The following is a 14,353-nucleotide window of genomic DNA, read 5'->3' as shown; positions in this document are numbered from 1 at the left end:
AGTGAATAAGAAACTCTGCCCTATTTTTTCCCTAATATTCTAATTCTGAGACCATCAGGATAGACCTGAAGAGTATTAGAATTGCAACATTCAGTATTCCAAAGTTGAAACCGAAGAGTAAATAATTTCCAAATTAATTCAGCTTTGTGTTTTTTGAAAAGCATAGAGGGCACAACGGGTGGCCTTTTATTGCAAGACATTATAGCAATGTCTTGGTTTAGGAGGCTATATGGTTCCTTGAAAGCCAATTTCAAAAAACAAAACAGAAGACAGCCTGTACTAAGACCTTAGAACAGGAAACGAGAGATTAAACAATAATGACAGGTAAATCATTTCCTAGACTTCCGGTGATTCTTGGCAGCAAAAGCTTTTGGGAAAAAAAAAAAAATCAGCCATGAAGTGACTAATCAAGTGACTTACTACAAATAAGAAAACCCAGTATTTGTCAAGATGGGCTTGTAAGAGCTTGTTTTATGTTTGGTTCCAAAAGATAACTACAAACACTGACTTTTTTTTGCCATACTGCAGTGTAAAATTTAACAATTTGCTGGATAATCTGATTAAACAACTAAGACAGGGCCTCTCAAACAGCTAAGTTGGGGCTGCTTAAGCCTGAATTATTAGGCCAATGTAGGATGACATTCCTTGATACCCAGTACCTGAATCAAAACAAGTTATATTTTCCATGTCTTTTTCTTGTATCATGGCAATAAGCCTAACAGTCTAAAACCAGAGACTAGGAAAAACAGAGCCAGTTAAGTCAAGAAAACATTTTGCCTCAATTATAAGCACTGATCTGTGTATACTGCATGCCTGACACATAGAGACCAGTCAATAAATGTTGAACTGAACTCATTTCTCTGGTCTTAAATCAGCCTTGACATTCATTCTTAATAACTTTATATTAAAAAAAAGTCTAATGATTCATCTTTTAGGTAAGTCTCCTGAATGAATTACTTAAGATTTTTTTTAAACCTGTAAAACAAAGGCTAGTCTGCAAATCAGCAAAACAACGGGAGCCAAAATGAGCCCTCCTATGATTAATACTGTTAAGTGTCAAGTGCTCAATTATTTCTCTCCTGATTGCTAGAATTATCCCTGAAAATCGCCAAATCTTCACTTTACTTTAAAGCAAGCATGAGTATCTCACAGATAAGTGAAACTACATCTGTCACTGAAATGCTATTTCTAAAATGGTTTTTCACTTAAAAAAAAAAAAAAACCCAAAGAAAATGTAAAATAAGACAATACAGCTCAGTTTAATTTCAAACGTTAATATATTTTCTATTTTATATTGAACATATGCATCTGTAACCCCTCATTGGCAGCAACTATCACATCCTCATAAAAGGGGCAAAATCTGTAAGATGCCTCTTAAAATAAATATTCTTCTTTATAAAATAATAAAACTTCAAATAAATATTCTTTACACTAAACAATATGTTGAAAAAAATTAGAAAATAAAGGTTGAATTTTACTGTAACTGTACAATATACATGAAGTCCAAAGGGAAATCAGAGTCTTAACAATAAAGGCTTTCTGTAAGGCAAAATACAATCTAAAAACATACTGATTGATTCACATTCTTCCGAATGTACAACATATTAGTATAATATTTTGTGAATGTGCCGTATAGTACGGCACAACTTGTTTTTCACAGTTGCAAATATTATTGTATATACAAAAATATAGCACAATATCTCTGGAGAAAACAACTGGGGTGGGGGAGGGGAGAGGGGAAGTCATCTGCTAATTTACAAATTTTGCAAGTACTATTCACAAACAAAAACTTCGCCTAGAGTGTCTATTGCTTTAGCTTATGCAACATGTAGGTCACCAAGGTCTGTATCCCATACTCTGAGCTCCACTAGCTGAGTTCTAACAAGCATATCAATTAAAATGGCACATGGATGAAAAAAGCATTTCACTGCAAACAGCACAGGATATCCCAACCCTCTATCAACAGTGCCAAGATTCTAGCTGTTTAGTTGGTTGCATATGTGTGTATTAAAAAAAAAAAAAGGAAGGGCGGAGGGAAACAATCCTTATGACTGCAATCTTCCTGATTCATGATGCTATGTTGGTTTTTCAAAGTTCCTGGGGGGGACAGCGGGAACTTTGCAGCAAACTGTGTTTGAATTTTTACAACGGCATCCGGGCCTGTTCACCCGGTCATAACACCCCTGGCACAATTTAAGGCAACCCTTGGCTGGCAGGTAACACCATAAGCAAGGCAGAAAGAGGGACATGACGCCCATGGCTGACCAACGTGTACAACAGTGAGACTGGCTGCAAGAGCACGGGTTGTCTGCACAGTTGTCCTCGTCGTCGCTGGAACAGTGATAGAAGAGACCCTTCACACAGCACACGCAGGTGCCGTAGTCGATCACGTTCTGGGCCGAGCAGAGGCACTGCTTGTCGCAGATCCAGTCTGACGGCAGGGGCCTCGGGTAGGTGCACTCCTTGCACTTGCACTTGCCGCAGTCCTCACACTTGTAGGCGTGCAGCCCTACGTCTTCCTTGCTCGGCGGCTTCAGCTCACCGGGCTTGAGCTCCGACTTGGGCTGCACTCGGATGATCCTGTCTGCCAGAGGCCCCGAGGAGAAGGAGGACCCTAGGAGCCTCTGTTCGGAGGAGTTGCTGCTAGTACTGGTCCTCGCGCTGCTGCGAGAGCCCGAGCTGACTGTGCTGATGGACCGGGCCAGAGGGGCCCTGGCCGAAGGGTGCGCCGGCGGGTGCTGGGGCCGGGCGGGCTGCCGGGGCTCGGGCAGCCCGTGGAGTCTTTCGTGTTTGTGCTGGGCTGTGGGGCGAGGAGCAGGCTTGAGCCCAGCTCTGGGGAGCACGGTGGGCCCCTCCGTGTACTCATTCGTGTTCCGGATGGCCCTGATCTGATCCAGAGACAGCACGTGTACCTGCTGGGGGAGGGTGTCCCTGGGGTCGGGCTCCCCACGCTGCCGGCCACTGTCACGGGGTGCCTGCAGCAACGGCTGCGACCCGCTGCCACTCTGAGCTCTGGCCTCCATCAGGTCTGGGAAGTGTAGTCACTCCAGCAGGCTTAGAACACATCTGAATTCCTGCGGAAACCAAGAGGAAGGAGACGGGTTACACTCCAGAATACTACCCACTCTCCACCCACCCAGCTTAACTCTTCAGTCCCCTGGAGAAACAAGACTTTGAAAATGGAGCGTATCAGGACAGCCGTCTGAGCCACGCCTGCACCCAAAAGTAAAAATTACAGCTAGGTACCCACTGTTCTTGAATCCTGCGAAGTGTAGTGACACCAAACTGATCTTTGCTTCAATCACATGAGTTAACGATTCCTTACTTGTATAAGCAAAAAATCTGCAAGGTTCAGGTTCCCTGTGAAAACTGCAGGAAAGTACTCTTGGAACATAGCATTCACACTGACATTTTCAAAAGCTGAATACCTTTTCAAATCGTGAAATAGGTTTCAACTTATCATGGTCATTTTTGCCTGGAACTTCAATAGATACAGCCTAGAAATTCTTGGTGCCTACTTTACATCTGCTTTTACATTAAACAGCTTGAACTATTCTGTGACTTTACAAAATCCCATAGGATGAAATGACATGCAAAAAAAAGAGTAAATACTTCTCTTCCCCAGGAATATACACTTTATACAACAATCATGCATTAACTATATAGTAGCATGAAGTTACAGAATTGAAAACACACCAATTTAAATCCTGTTAGGTGCCAGGAATACAATAGAGCAAACTTACACCTCGAGCGACAAAAAGACAGGAACTTATTTTCAACTTCCCAACAACTTGAGAATCACATATTTTACAACCTGAAAGCCTCGGAGAACATCTTAAATTCTGCAGCTAAAAGACCCGCTCTCCCTGTTTTAGAAATCAATCATGTCAAAATCTTAACTGCTTTTGCCCATTTCCCAAAACCTAATAATTGAAAACATACACTGATTGGTGATAACAGGAAGTGATTTAAAAATTCAAGTGTCACATCGCAAATCTATCAATCCTGACAAGTAACCGCTTAGATTGCCACCCCTCTGTTCAATTTCAAAACTACCATCCTCTTTGTCAACCCAGTCTACAATGACCAAAAACGCGCAAAAGTGGACCTTCATCCAGTCTGACTTTTTAGAAAACACAGGCAGGTGTCACACGCCTTCCAATTCGGAAAAAGGCAGAGCTGGAAACCGGATCTCAGCTCCAACAGAAAGGCAGACAAGACAGAGCTGTTCTTAGTTTATCTGCTCTATCTGCGCCCCAACGCCGTCCCCAGCAGGTGGGACTCAGTCGGAGCCCCGAGGGACTTTTCTCCGGGAGGACAGACGCAGCCCAGCGGCCAAGCTGGCCCCCAGCGCACAATCCCGGGACGGACAGACAGGCGGGGCCGGGGCGGGGGGCGGGGGGGGGGGCGCGCGCGGGCGCCTCGCAATGGAACAGGCCCTGGAACGCTGGAGGAACCCCTCCCTGCCTTCCCAGATAGAAATCTCCCCCACCCCCAGAGAACTGGCTCCCAGCTCCAAGAGGGAGCCGCTCCTCCCTCAGGCGGAGGTCACACAGCCCATCGCAGGACGTTCCGGCCAAGGCCCTCGAACGCAGGGCACTGGTTTCCAGCCCCGACTCCGCGAGGAAGAAAGTCCTGCCTGAGACACAGAGCCGGGTCATCTCACCCTGGCACACTCGGCGACGCCACCCTGCGCTGACCTGAGGGGCAATGCCTGCAATGTGCACGCGCCTGTATATTAAAAATATACACGTGTATGCATACATGTATTCCTTCAAGTCACAGAAAAATTGCTTTAAAAATTAAGAACATTTTACAGCGCCCTACGCCGAGCATGCAAGACCTAGGTCCCTAAGCTGGACACTTGCCGTGATGCTTGCAGTGCAATGTAGCATCTTCAAGGGGGTTTGCTAAAGTGATTTCCGCCGATCCCTCTTCCCCATCGCAGCCGCCCCACCCCCGCCCCGCGCTCCCTCATCGTCCCCCTGCTTTGAAACCCCCCATTAAGAACTCTGTGTGATCAGAGTAAGGATGAGGGAGAAAGGACTTCAGCATAAGGGTGGGGCAAACCGACACAGAAACCGCTTTGTAAAAACGCACAAGGTTCGGAATTTAAAAAACCAGCAGCAACCACACAAAAAAGTGGATCAGTCCATCAAAGTAAAATACACCCCCCCTCCCCCACGCCAACCCTAGTCTCTCTTGCCACCTATTTTCAGGTAATGGAAAACGATCACGACCGCTTGATGACTTTCTTCCTGTGCTGGGTCAGCCCAATCGTCCAAAAAAAAAAAAAAAAAAAAAGCGTGACCCAGGCCGACCGCGGCGAACGGAAAAAAGAGAAAGCTGCACTTCCGAACCGCGGAGACGCGGCGCCAGGCAGGGCGACGCTCCCACCGTCTGCGTGCTCGCCACAGTCCACGCCGAGCTGAAGCGGGGGCGTCCTCCACTCGCTACCCTGTCCTCTTTTTTTCCACCCGCGAGGCAGCGACCCGCGCCGCCTCGGTACCCCGGCGCCCCTGCCTCGGGACGGCCTCTCCCGGGACCTGCCTTCCCGGGAGAGAACAGGTTCGAAGTCCGGGCGCTTGCAGCGGCGCCCTGGAAAACACAAAGTGCTTCCCTCCCTCTCCCGCTCTCAGCGCCCAGTTCGCGGCCAGTGCGCCGCCGCGAGCCGGCCGCCACCCCGAGCCCCCCAGCGCGGGCGCGCTGGGTCGTGGGGCCGGGGACACAGCACCCCGCGCGCGCTGCACACCCCCCCCCCCACACACCCCGCCGAGGCAGGCCGAGGCCGGGGTGAGGCTGATCCGCGGGCAGCTCCCGGGCTCCCCACGGAAAACCTGCGGGGTGATTGAAAGGGAGGCCCGAGGAGAGACGGACCCCACTGCGGGTCCGGCTGCACCTACTCCATGTTGCCCACAACGCGCCGGCCGCGGCGCCAGGAGGGGATGAGCCGGCCAAACGCGCCTCACCGTGATCGCGGCTTTGCACCAACCCCTCTCCGTTGGATTCTCTTCTTTCAGCGATGTGCAAATAAATCCAGCCCTGATGCAAACTTTTTGCCTCTCCTTCCTTCCAAACTCTGCTTCAGTCTAACTTCTGAGCGATTGGCTGGACGAGAAAAGGAGAGGAAAAAAAAAAAAAATCCGGAGCCAAGTCCTAGCCGAAGAACACTCTGGAGTTCGGGGCTGGAGGCGACCCCCCTTCTAGAAGCGCACGCGGAGTATTTCCTTTTTTTTTTTTTTCTCCTTTTTTCTCAATGAACTGGAGGCCGAAGCGCCAACGGCGAGTCTCCTCTCCCGGCAGATGAGCGAATGAGAAAAGAAAACGGCCTTCGCGAGGACCTAAAAGCCAGATGGCCAAGTCGTGCGGCCGCGGCCGCGGCTGAGCGGAGGCGGCGCGGGGGCGCGCGGGGCGGCGGGCCGGGCCGAGCCGGGCCGGGCGGGCGCGGGGGCCTGGGCGCTGCGCGCTCCGCCGGCCCCTCTCCTCCGCTCGCGCTGCGGCGCGCAGCTCTCGGCGGTGCAGACTGGGCGTTGTGGAGGCGCGGCGGCGAGGCCGAGGCGGGGGCGGTGGGTGCGAAAGAGGAGGAGGAGAAGGAGGAGGAGGGTCTGGGGCCCGGCCGGGGGGGGCTCGCCGTTGGCCTGCGCCCTCGCCTTTCCGGAGGAGGCAGGGAGCTCTGCGGCGGCCGCGGCAGCAGTAAATGGCGTCATGTGGATCCGAGGCGGAACAGAGCAGTTGTTGTCCCAGAGGATATATCGCATCCGGTCCCAGCTCATTGGCTCCGCGGGGCTACATTCACTCACACTCCAGCGCCCGCCAGCGCTCCGAGCCGCAGGAGGCATTCAAAAGGGCAACCGCGCCGCCCCGCGCGTACCCGGGCCGCTCCTGCCGCCCCGGCCGCCGTCACGCGCGGTGCCCGCGGGGCCGGGCTGGGCACGGCGGGGTCAGTTGATCTAGTTTCAAGGAAACACTGACCTTAAAGTTTTCCCCAGAGGCCAGGAGGACGAACCTTGAGCTCGGCGGATTTAAGGAACTTTCTCCCCGCCACTAGGAGAAGGGAATAAACGTTTCAGACTAATCCCGGACAGGCAGTGTTAGCATTAAAAACCAGTTGCGGGTTTTGAGACTTTCTTCGGAATCCATTGCAAAACAGGCTCTCCCCTTTTCTGTTCCCCCTCGAGGGGGCGACGGGGAGAGAAGCAGGGGGAGGGGAAGGGGAGCGGGAAGTGAGGTGGGAGGGCTATTGGTTTATCCTTTGTCTACTGGATTAACCCGATTATACACCAGGCACCCGGACAAACCGCCACCCCCACCTCTGAGCGGCGTACGAGAGGGGCGGAATGCAGATTCGGGTTTCAAGTACCTTCTGCTCTGGCTGGGATTTGCTTTTGATGGTGTCAATTGTAGCTTTTCGGTTTAATATTAGATGTTGTTCTAACAGAGGGAGTGAGCTACAGATGGAAGATTTCTGAAGATCTTTCTTATCGTTTTTGTTTCACGCAATTGCTGATGGAAATGCTACAGTCTAGGCCTTTAAAAAATTTAGTTAACTCAGTCCTACACACGTACACGATTACTAAGGGCCACATCACGGGCTTCTGAAATGGGAGGGGGCTCGCCGTTCCATTGCAGATTTCTTCCTCAACTAGAAGAATCATATTTCATTTCCGACTCTCCTTGTCACGTAGAACATTCCCCAAGAAGATTCTATTGTCCGTTTTGAAGGTGATCTATTTTCCCACTTACAAAAAGAAATGTAAAGATAGAAAATGCATAGATATGCATTGCTCTAATTGCCGATCGTTTACGAAGAAACGTGCAGGGACGTGGGAGCACCAATGGGAAATTAACCCCCCCCCCCCATTCTTAATATTGGATTCTGAATGATTTACAGAATGGTTTTACTTTACAGGGAAGTACGGTCAGAACTCAACTCCCGAATGGCACCTGCGACCTCGCGGTCTTGGGGTTCGAGTTCTTGAAACTGCTAGGAAAACGTGTTGCTAGATTTCCCGGGGTCTGGCTCCAGCCCACCTCGGTTCACAACCGCCCTGGCGCTCGCCGCCCTGTCCCGAGCCCTGGTCTGCGGACGTCCCGGGCACGTTCCCTGCCACGCTGCCCTCTCCCCTGCCTTCTCCATGTTTCTCTAGGGCTCCTCGCCCGGGGTTTGGAACCAGAGGTGGCAGGGGAAGTGGCCTGCGTTATTTCCGGACCCTGGCCTCCCGTCCCCCACCCCCCACCCCTCGGGTTCGGGTGGACCGGGCTACGTCCGCCTGCTCCGCGGCGTCCCGGGGACCATGGGGCCGCCGCCAGCCCCGGCCTCTCCCCCGACGCCCGGGTCCTCAGGTCCTCCGAGCTTCCGAGCGGACGCAGGCGCCGCTGCGGCTCCCGGCCCGTCGGGCCACCAGGGGGCGCCCACTCGCCCGGCGCGGGGCTCGGGTTGCTTTCTTCAACGCGCTTCCACGAGGGCAGCCGGGGTTGCCTTCCAAAAGGTACCTTGGTCCGGCCGGTTCACAAAGAATAAAAAGACGTTTTTCATGTAAGTGCAACAGCAGGTGCCTTTCCCTACCCTCTCCGCGGACACATTCCGTTTGAATGAGAATCAGGGGCCCAGGTGCTGAAGAACCCAGCTTTTCCCGAGGCGGACGGAGTTGGCGGCCAAAGCCAGGGTGTGCAAGGCTGACGGGAGCTCGCCGCCTCAGTCTGGCCAACAAGTCTCTGGCCGAACAGGTGAAAGAAACCCGACGGCTGCTTTTTAGGGGACACTTGTGCCCAGGCCGTGTTTCCAGCACTGCAGGAGCTCTGCGAAAACACGCTGTTCGGGCTCAAAGCATAAAGTGGAATTTAAGTTAGAAGCGTCTGGCTGTTTAGAACACCTTCTGTGTTTACAGAGTCAACAGGGAAGAATCTAGGAATTTATCTTTCATGAACTAGAAGGAATTCTGTGTAATCTAGCTCACCCAACATCCGGTTTGCAAGCTGGGAAAACATTTAACCTATACCTTAAGCGCAATATAAAAATGAGAATCTGTTGGGTTCTTTCTAATTTACTCCTTACTATTGTTTATTATTATTATTCATTGTTGCTACTTTCCGCACGTGGTGTATAAAGCAATATCTTGTGCCTCCAAGATTACTTAGTTGTGATCCCGAAGAGGAATTATGTTTGTGTGTGTGTGTGTGTGTGTGTGTGTGCGCGCGCGCGCGTGCGTGCGCCCGTGTGCATGTGCGTGCATGCACGCCTAGTGAAGTGTTTGGTGTAGTTATTATAATGTGTCCTGAAATTGATTTCATGTTATGTGCCAAAATTATAACGGGTTAATTTGGGGAGATACTTTAGAGTTTTGCAAGAATGTTCACAATGGAGCCCATTTTCAAATGTGTTGTGGAGAGTTGGAGAGAGGGAACCCTAATTTGGGAACAGGTGTTCCTGCTTGACTGATGTTGAAAAATGCCCAATCCTTCGAAACACCTGCTACACCAACACTTACCTCTACGTTCTCTGGAGGCACGAGTAACAGGTGCTCTTAATCGCAGTCATTGAACGGTGGGATCTTATTTCTGCCTTCTTTTAGTTTTCTGTATTCATTTCTTTGGACTTACTTCCTTTGTTAACTATCACTTGCTGACTCAATCGTTTCTGTAGCGTCCAGCTCTTTTCAACCCTATGGGCTGTAGCTTGACAGGCTCCTCTGTTCATGGGGTTCTCCAGACAAGAATATTGGATTGAGTTGCATTTTCTTCTCCAGGGGATCTTCCTGACGCAGGGATCAAACCCCAGTCTCCTGCATCTCCTGCATTGCAGGTGGATTCTTTACCCCTGAGCCACCTGGAAAGCCCTTTATTAACTCTGCTGCTGCTAAGTCACTTCAGTCGTGTCCGACTCTGTGCGACCCCATGGACTGCAGCCCACCAGGCTCCTCTGTCCATGGGATTTTCCAGGCAAGAGTACTGGGGTGGGGTGCCATTGCCTTCTCCATTATTAACTCTAAGTACCTTCAATTTGTTTTTTCCAATGAGGCAGTAAATAAACAGGTGTGAATTTTGCTTTCTCCAGTCTTCCATAGACAGTGTAGACTCTTATTTACCAGTAGGTCTGTTGGACATGTTAAGTCGGATATTTTCAAGGTTGCACTTACTCATCTAAGCTTCTGATTTATATCATAGTAACAGGAGAATGTAGTTTTAAACAACTCTAGTTCTAGTTTTTTGTGAGATTGACTGAACCACTTGGCTTTACTGGTTTAGATCCAGTTTTGATAACCAACTGTATCTTGCAGTGATATGCTGTGTTTTTTGAGAGAACATTGATTGTTTTTTTTAGTTTATAACATAGACTTATCTATGTATTCATATTTAAAGATGGCCCAGTATACACAACAGTGTATACTGCTTCCAAGAGTAAAAATTGAGTATTTCAATTGCCTTAATAAATTTATGCATGGACTCTTTTGGGAGGGACCTTCCTAAGTTAAAGGCTTTGCAATAATGACCTTTTGATTTGACAACCAGGACTGTAGTCGTTTTACTTTTTGAATTGCTTTGAATCTCCAAATTCTGTATCTGTTACCTCTTGGAGAGAATTGGAAGTTGCTACAATAGAAATTCAAACTAGAACACTCAGTTTTTATCTACATCCCTAGGAAGACTGGGAAGAGCTTATCTCTGTATCTGACCTTCTTTGGTGATGTCCTTTTATCCTTAGCTCGACTGGGGGAAAGATCTAGAGTCATCCTTGGGTAAGAGAAGTGATGGGTTGATCTTAAACTGGAGGCTCTGGTTGGTCTGGTTTTTTTCAGAAATCTTATGGTCAACCTTGAATCTACTTGGCGATTTCTACAGGTTGATCAGTCTTCCTGCCAGCTCTAGAAACTTTATCACTACGATTTATGAAAAGTCAGTTATGGACTGAATTTCTGTAACAAGGCAAAATTTCTCTACTGGCCAACATGATTTTTCTCATTATATTACCATTATATTTATCCCTTGACCTTACAGTCAGGCTTCTTCTTTTGTAAGACTGATGTCTGGAGAGAAAGTCTAATTGGTGAGACCATTGTATTGTTGCTTTCCCTTTCCCCAGATAGTCCCAGGTTTATATGTTTTATTCTGTTTTTAACATTCGGTCCCTTTATTTTGGGGCTTCCCTGGTAGCTCAGCGGTAAAGAATCTGCCTGCAGTGCAGGAGCTGCAGGACACACAGGTTCAATCCCTGGGTCTGGAAGTTCCCCTGGAGGAGGGCATGGCAACCCACTGGAGAATCCCCATGGACAGAGGAGCTACAGTCCATGGGGTCACAAAGAGTCGGACTCGGCTGAAGTGACTTAGCACACACGCATGCCCTTTATTTTGGAATCTTTTTAACCCAGATGCTAAAGTAAAAACCACAAATTGAAATGAGTATTTGGATATGACTAAGATTTTAGCCTCTGAATAAATAGGAGTTTTGGGTTTTATACTTCCCATTATGTGGACCTGTGATCAAAAGGGCATAGGAAGTTCAGCTTGTTCTCTAAGGAAGATGTCGAACACATTCTATGATAGTCCTTCTTATAATTCAGATGCCATAACATCTAGGCTGCCAGCCAGCCCTGAATTAATCTCAGTTAATAGGTCAGGTCTAAAAATGTTCAATTTGGTAAATGGAAGATGGGTGCATACTGATCAATTTCTTCTTCCTGTCCTGGTCCTTTGGACAGGAAGTGTTATGAAGTTACAGTGAATTGTGAATCATTTGAGGATATTGTGGGGTTGTATAAAACAGCTTTTCTATACAAACTGTGTGTTGGGTGTGACTATTCAAAAGGCTAATCTGCCCCAAGGATCTGAGGGAGTATATATTGGGACTGCCTTGGATTTAGTGGGGCTGGAACTGAAAATAGATTCTTTACCATCTTATTCTTTCAAAAAACCAAAAACACTCACTTTGAAATTCCTAATCGTTCACACTCAGTAAGTGCTTTCTAATGAATGAATGAAATTAATGAATGTAATTAAGTAAATTTTTTATTAACCTTAATTTTCTCAAATACAGAGTTTTGAGATTTTTTTTTAATGACTAAATTCGAGTCATTCTGTTAACCTAGAAATTACTATTGTGTTTTGTGTAATTATTAGCAAGTGACTGAAATAAGTCTGTTAAGGCCATGATTTTTAACCCCTGAAATAGTAAATATTATAAAGTTTAAAAATAAATCTTTATGGAAATTTTATGTGCTTGAAAGAAAATCTGTAGGGAACATCTATTCTCTAACTGTATAATAAAGAAAGCCAAAAGACTGATCATGGGGAAGCTAGAGTATAGCTAAAAGAAAACTCATGAGTTTTTTCCTTCAAAAATGCATTTGGCAAAAGTCTAAATAATTAAATAATCTGTAGCTTCAAATTTAGAAGTTAGCACTTTGCTAACTTTCAAGAATGCATTTTTAAAATAGCTTCCAGAAAGCCCCCAAATAGTGGACTATTTTTGCCTTTCAGGTTCTTTGTGAAAATTCCAGCCATTTGGGGCAAATCTCATCAGGATGCCTTGATGCTCAAACTTGGCTTTTCATTTTTCCTGGGATAAAGATGCAAGTCCTTAACCCAACTCCCTGGTCCTACAGTCTGTCCACTTTTCCTTCCCAACCTTTGTCACACCCACCACACCCCTGCTTTCTGCTGCTATGACTATTACTTTTGTATATGCAATTTCCCCTTTCACTTTCTGGCCTTTTGCTGTGTTAACTCCTACTTATCTTTCAAATCTCTCTTGTCTTCTTAGAAAACCTTTTTTCTGACCTTTTGACTTGGTCAGATTTCCCTTCTTCTGATCATCTCTGCTGCAAACATTCATGTAACAATTGAGTGATTGTTTATTAACTGTCTCCTTCGCTATATTGTAAGCTCCATGAGGTCTAGAATCCAGCTGGGTGCTGCCTGCCATTTAATCCCCAGCACTGAAGGGCCTGGCACATATAAATATCTCAAATGTTTTTAAATAAGATGAATGAATGAGTGAGTTGGGTAATTAACCTTAGTTCCCACCTATAAAAGACCTGCTGTTGGGATTGGATGATATAAAGTAGCTACAAAGGCTAGTATATGAGAAATTCTCAATAAGTAGCAGTGATAATTTCAGTTCAATTGGGCTTGGTAGTTTATTTGGTAAAAACAATTGTTTTGCCTCCATATTTTCAAAAGTTTTAAAAATTACGTAAGTGCTCAGTCGCTCAGTTATGTCTGAGTCTTTGCCACCCCATGAACTGTAGCCTGCCAGGTGCCTCTGTCCATAGAATTTTCCAGGCAAGAATATTGGAGTTTGTTGCTATGCCCTTCTCCAGGGCATATTCCTGACCCAGGGATCAAACATGTGTTTCTTGTGTCTCCTGCATTGGCAGGTGGATTCTTTACCATATGCGCCTCCTGGGAAGCCCCCAGTTTGATTTATGCATTTTACTTGTTTGTGTTTATGCAGGAATAAATATAGAGATTCAAAGCATGTTTCAGTGACTGTTATTAACTATACTCAGCTGTTAATGGTATTTCTACAGAAACGTTAACCTTATACTGATTTTTGTTTTCATGAGTTATGAGCGAAAGTTGCTCAGTCGTGTCCAACTCTTTGTGACCCCACGGACTATATAGTCCATGGAATTCTCTAGGCCAGAATCCTGGAGTGGGTAGCCTTTCCCTTCTCCAGAGGATCTTCCCAACCCAGGATCGAACCCAGGTCTCCCACCTTGCAGGCAGATTCTTTACTAGCTGAGCCACAAGGGAAGCCCCTTCTCGAAAAACTAGAGCACTTTAGAGAAGCTGGGACCTATTTAGTTGATGTGGTTGTTTCTGGCTGGAAGTTTTCTTGATTTAATTACTAGTTCAGAAAATACAGATGCTTGAGAAATGTGAGTTCCTTCTTCTTTGAGGGTGATGTTTAGGCTCTTACCAACAGTGAATTTTTAAGTGTGTATCTTGGAGATGGAGCCTTGTGTCTGCAATGGTGTTGGAAGTTCCATCCTCTGTTAGGAAGAAGATGCACATTTGGTTACAGTAAATGATGTGTGACAGAGGTGTTTGTTGTACTTCAGAAGGCAATGATGTTTCATGGTTTTCAATTCTTTGAGTCATGATGATCCTGTGAAGGTGAAAGTACAACAACTCAGAATAATATTTTGAGTCTTGAACTACATCACAAGTCCTATTCCCTAGCACTTTGGGGAAACACTTGTCAACTACTCTTTCTTATTCGATATCAACATGGAGTGGCCTTCTAGGGGCAGGGTTCCTGTCTTCATGGTCTGGGAGTTGCTGGCTTGATCACTTTGCTCAGTGGGTTGGAGATGAGAACTTGGAAGTGTCTAGCTGCAAGGAGCTGACAGTC

General features: G+C 47.2%; 1 protein-coding gene across 1 annotated transcript; it reads right to left on the bottom strand.

The window, feature by feature from the left end:
• Positions 1–1,258: 1,258 nt before the first annotated feature.
• SPRY2 (sprouty RTK signaling antagonist 2) lies at positions 1,259–6,377 on the bottom strand. Its single transcript, XM_070471526.1, has 2 exons — positions 5,970–6,377; positions 1,259–3,074 (listed from the first exon to the last, which is right to left on the bottom strand). Exon 2 carries the CDS (start codon positions 3,021–3,023, stop codon positions 2,076–2,078), a length of 948 nt encoding a protein of 315 aa, XP_070327627.1. The 5' UTR covers positions 3,024–3,074; positions 5,970–6,377; the 3' UTR covers positions 1,259–2,075.
• Between the last annotated feature and the right edge of the window lie 7,976 nt (positions 6,378–14,353).

This window comes from Odocoileus virginianus, chromosome 8 (genome assembly GCF_023699985.2).
Source record: "Odocoileus virginianus isolate 20LAN1187 ecotype Illinois chromosome 8, Ovbor_1.2, whole genome shotgun sequence".
In the NCBI taxonomy this organism is placed as follows: Eukaryota; Metazoa; Chordata; class Mammalia; order Artiodactyla; family Cervidae; genus Odocoileus; species Odocoileus virginianus.
This window is presented reverse-complemented; position numbering and strand designations above follow the sequence as displayed.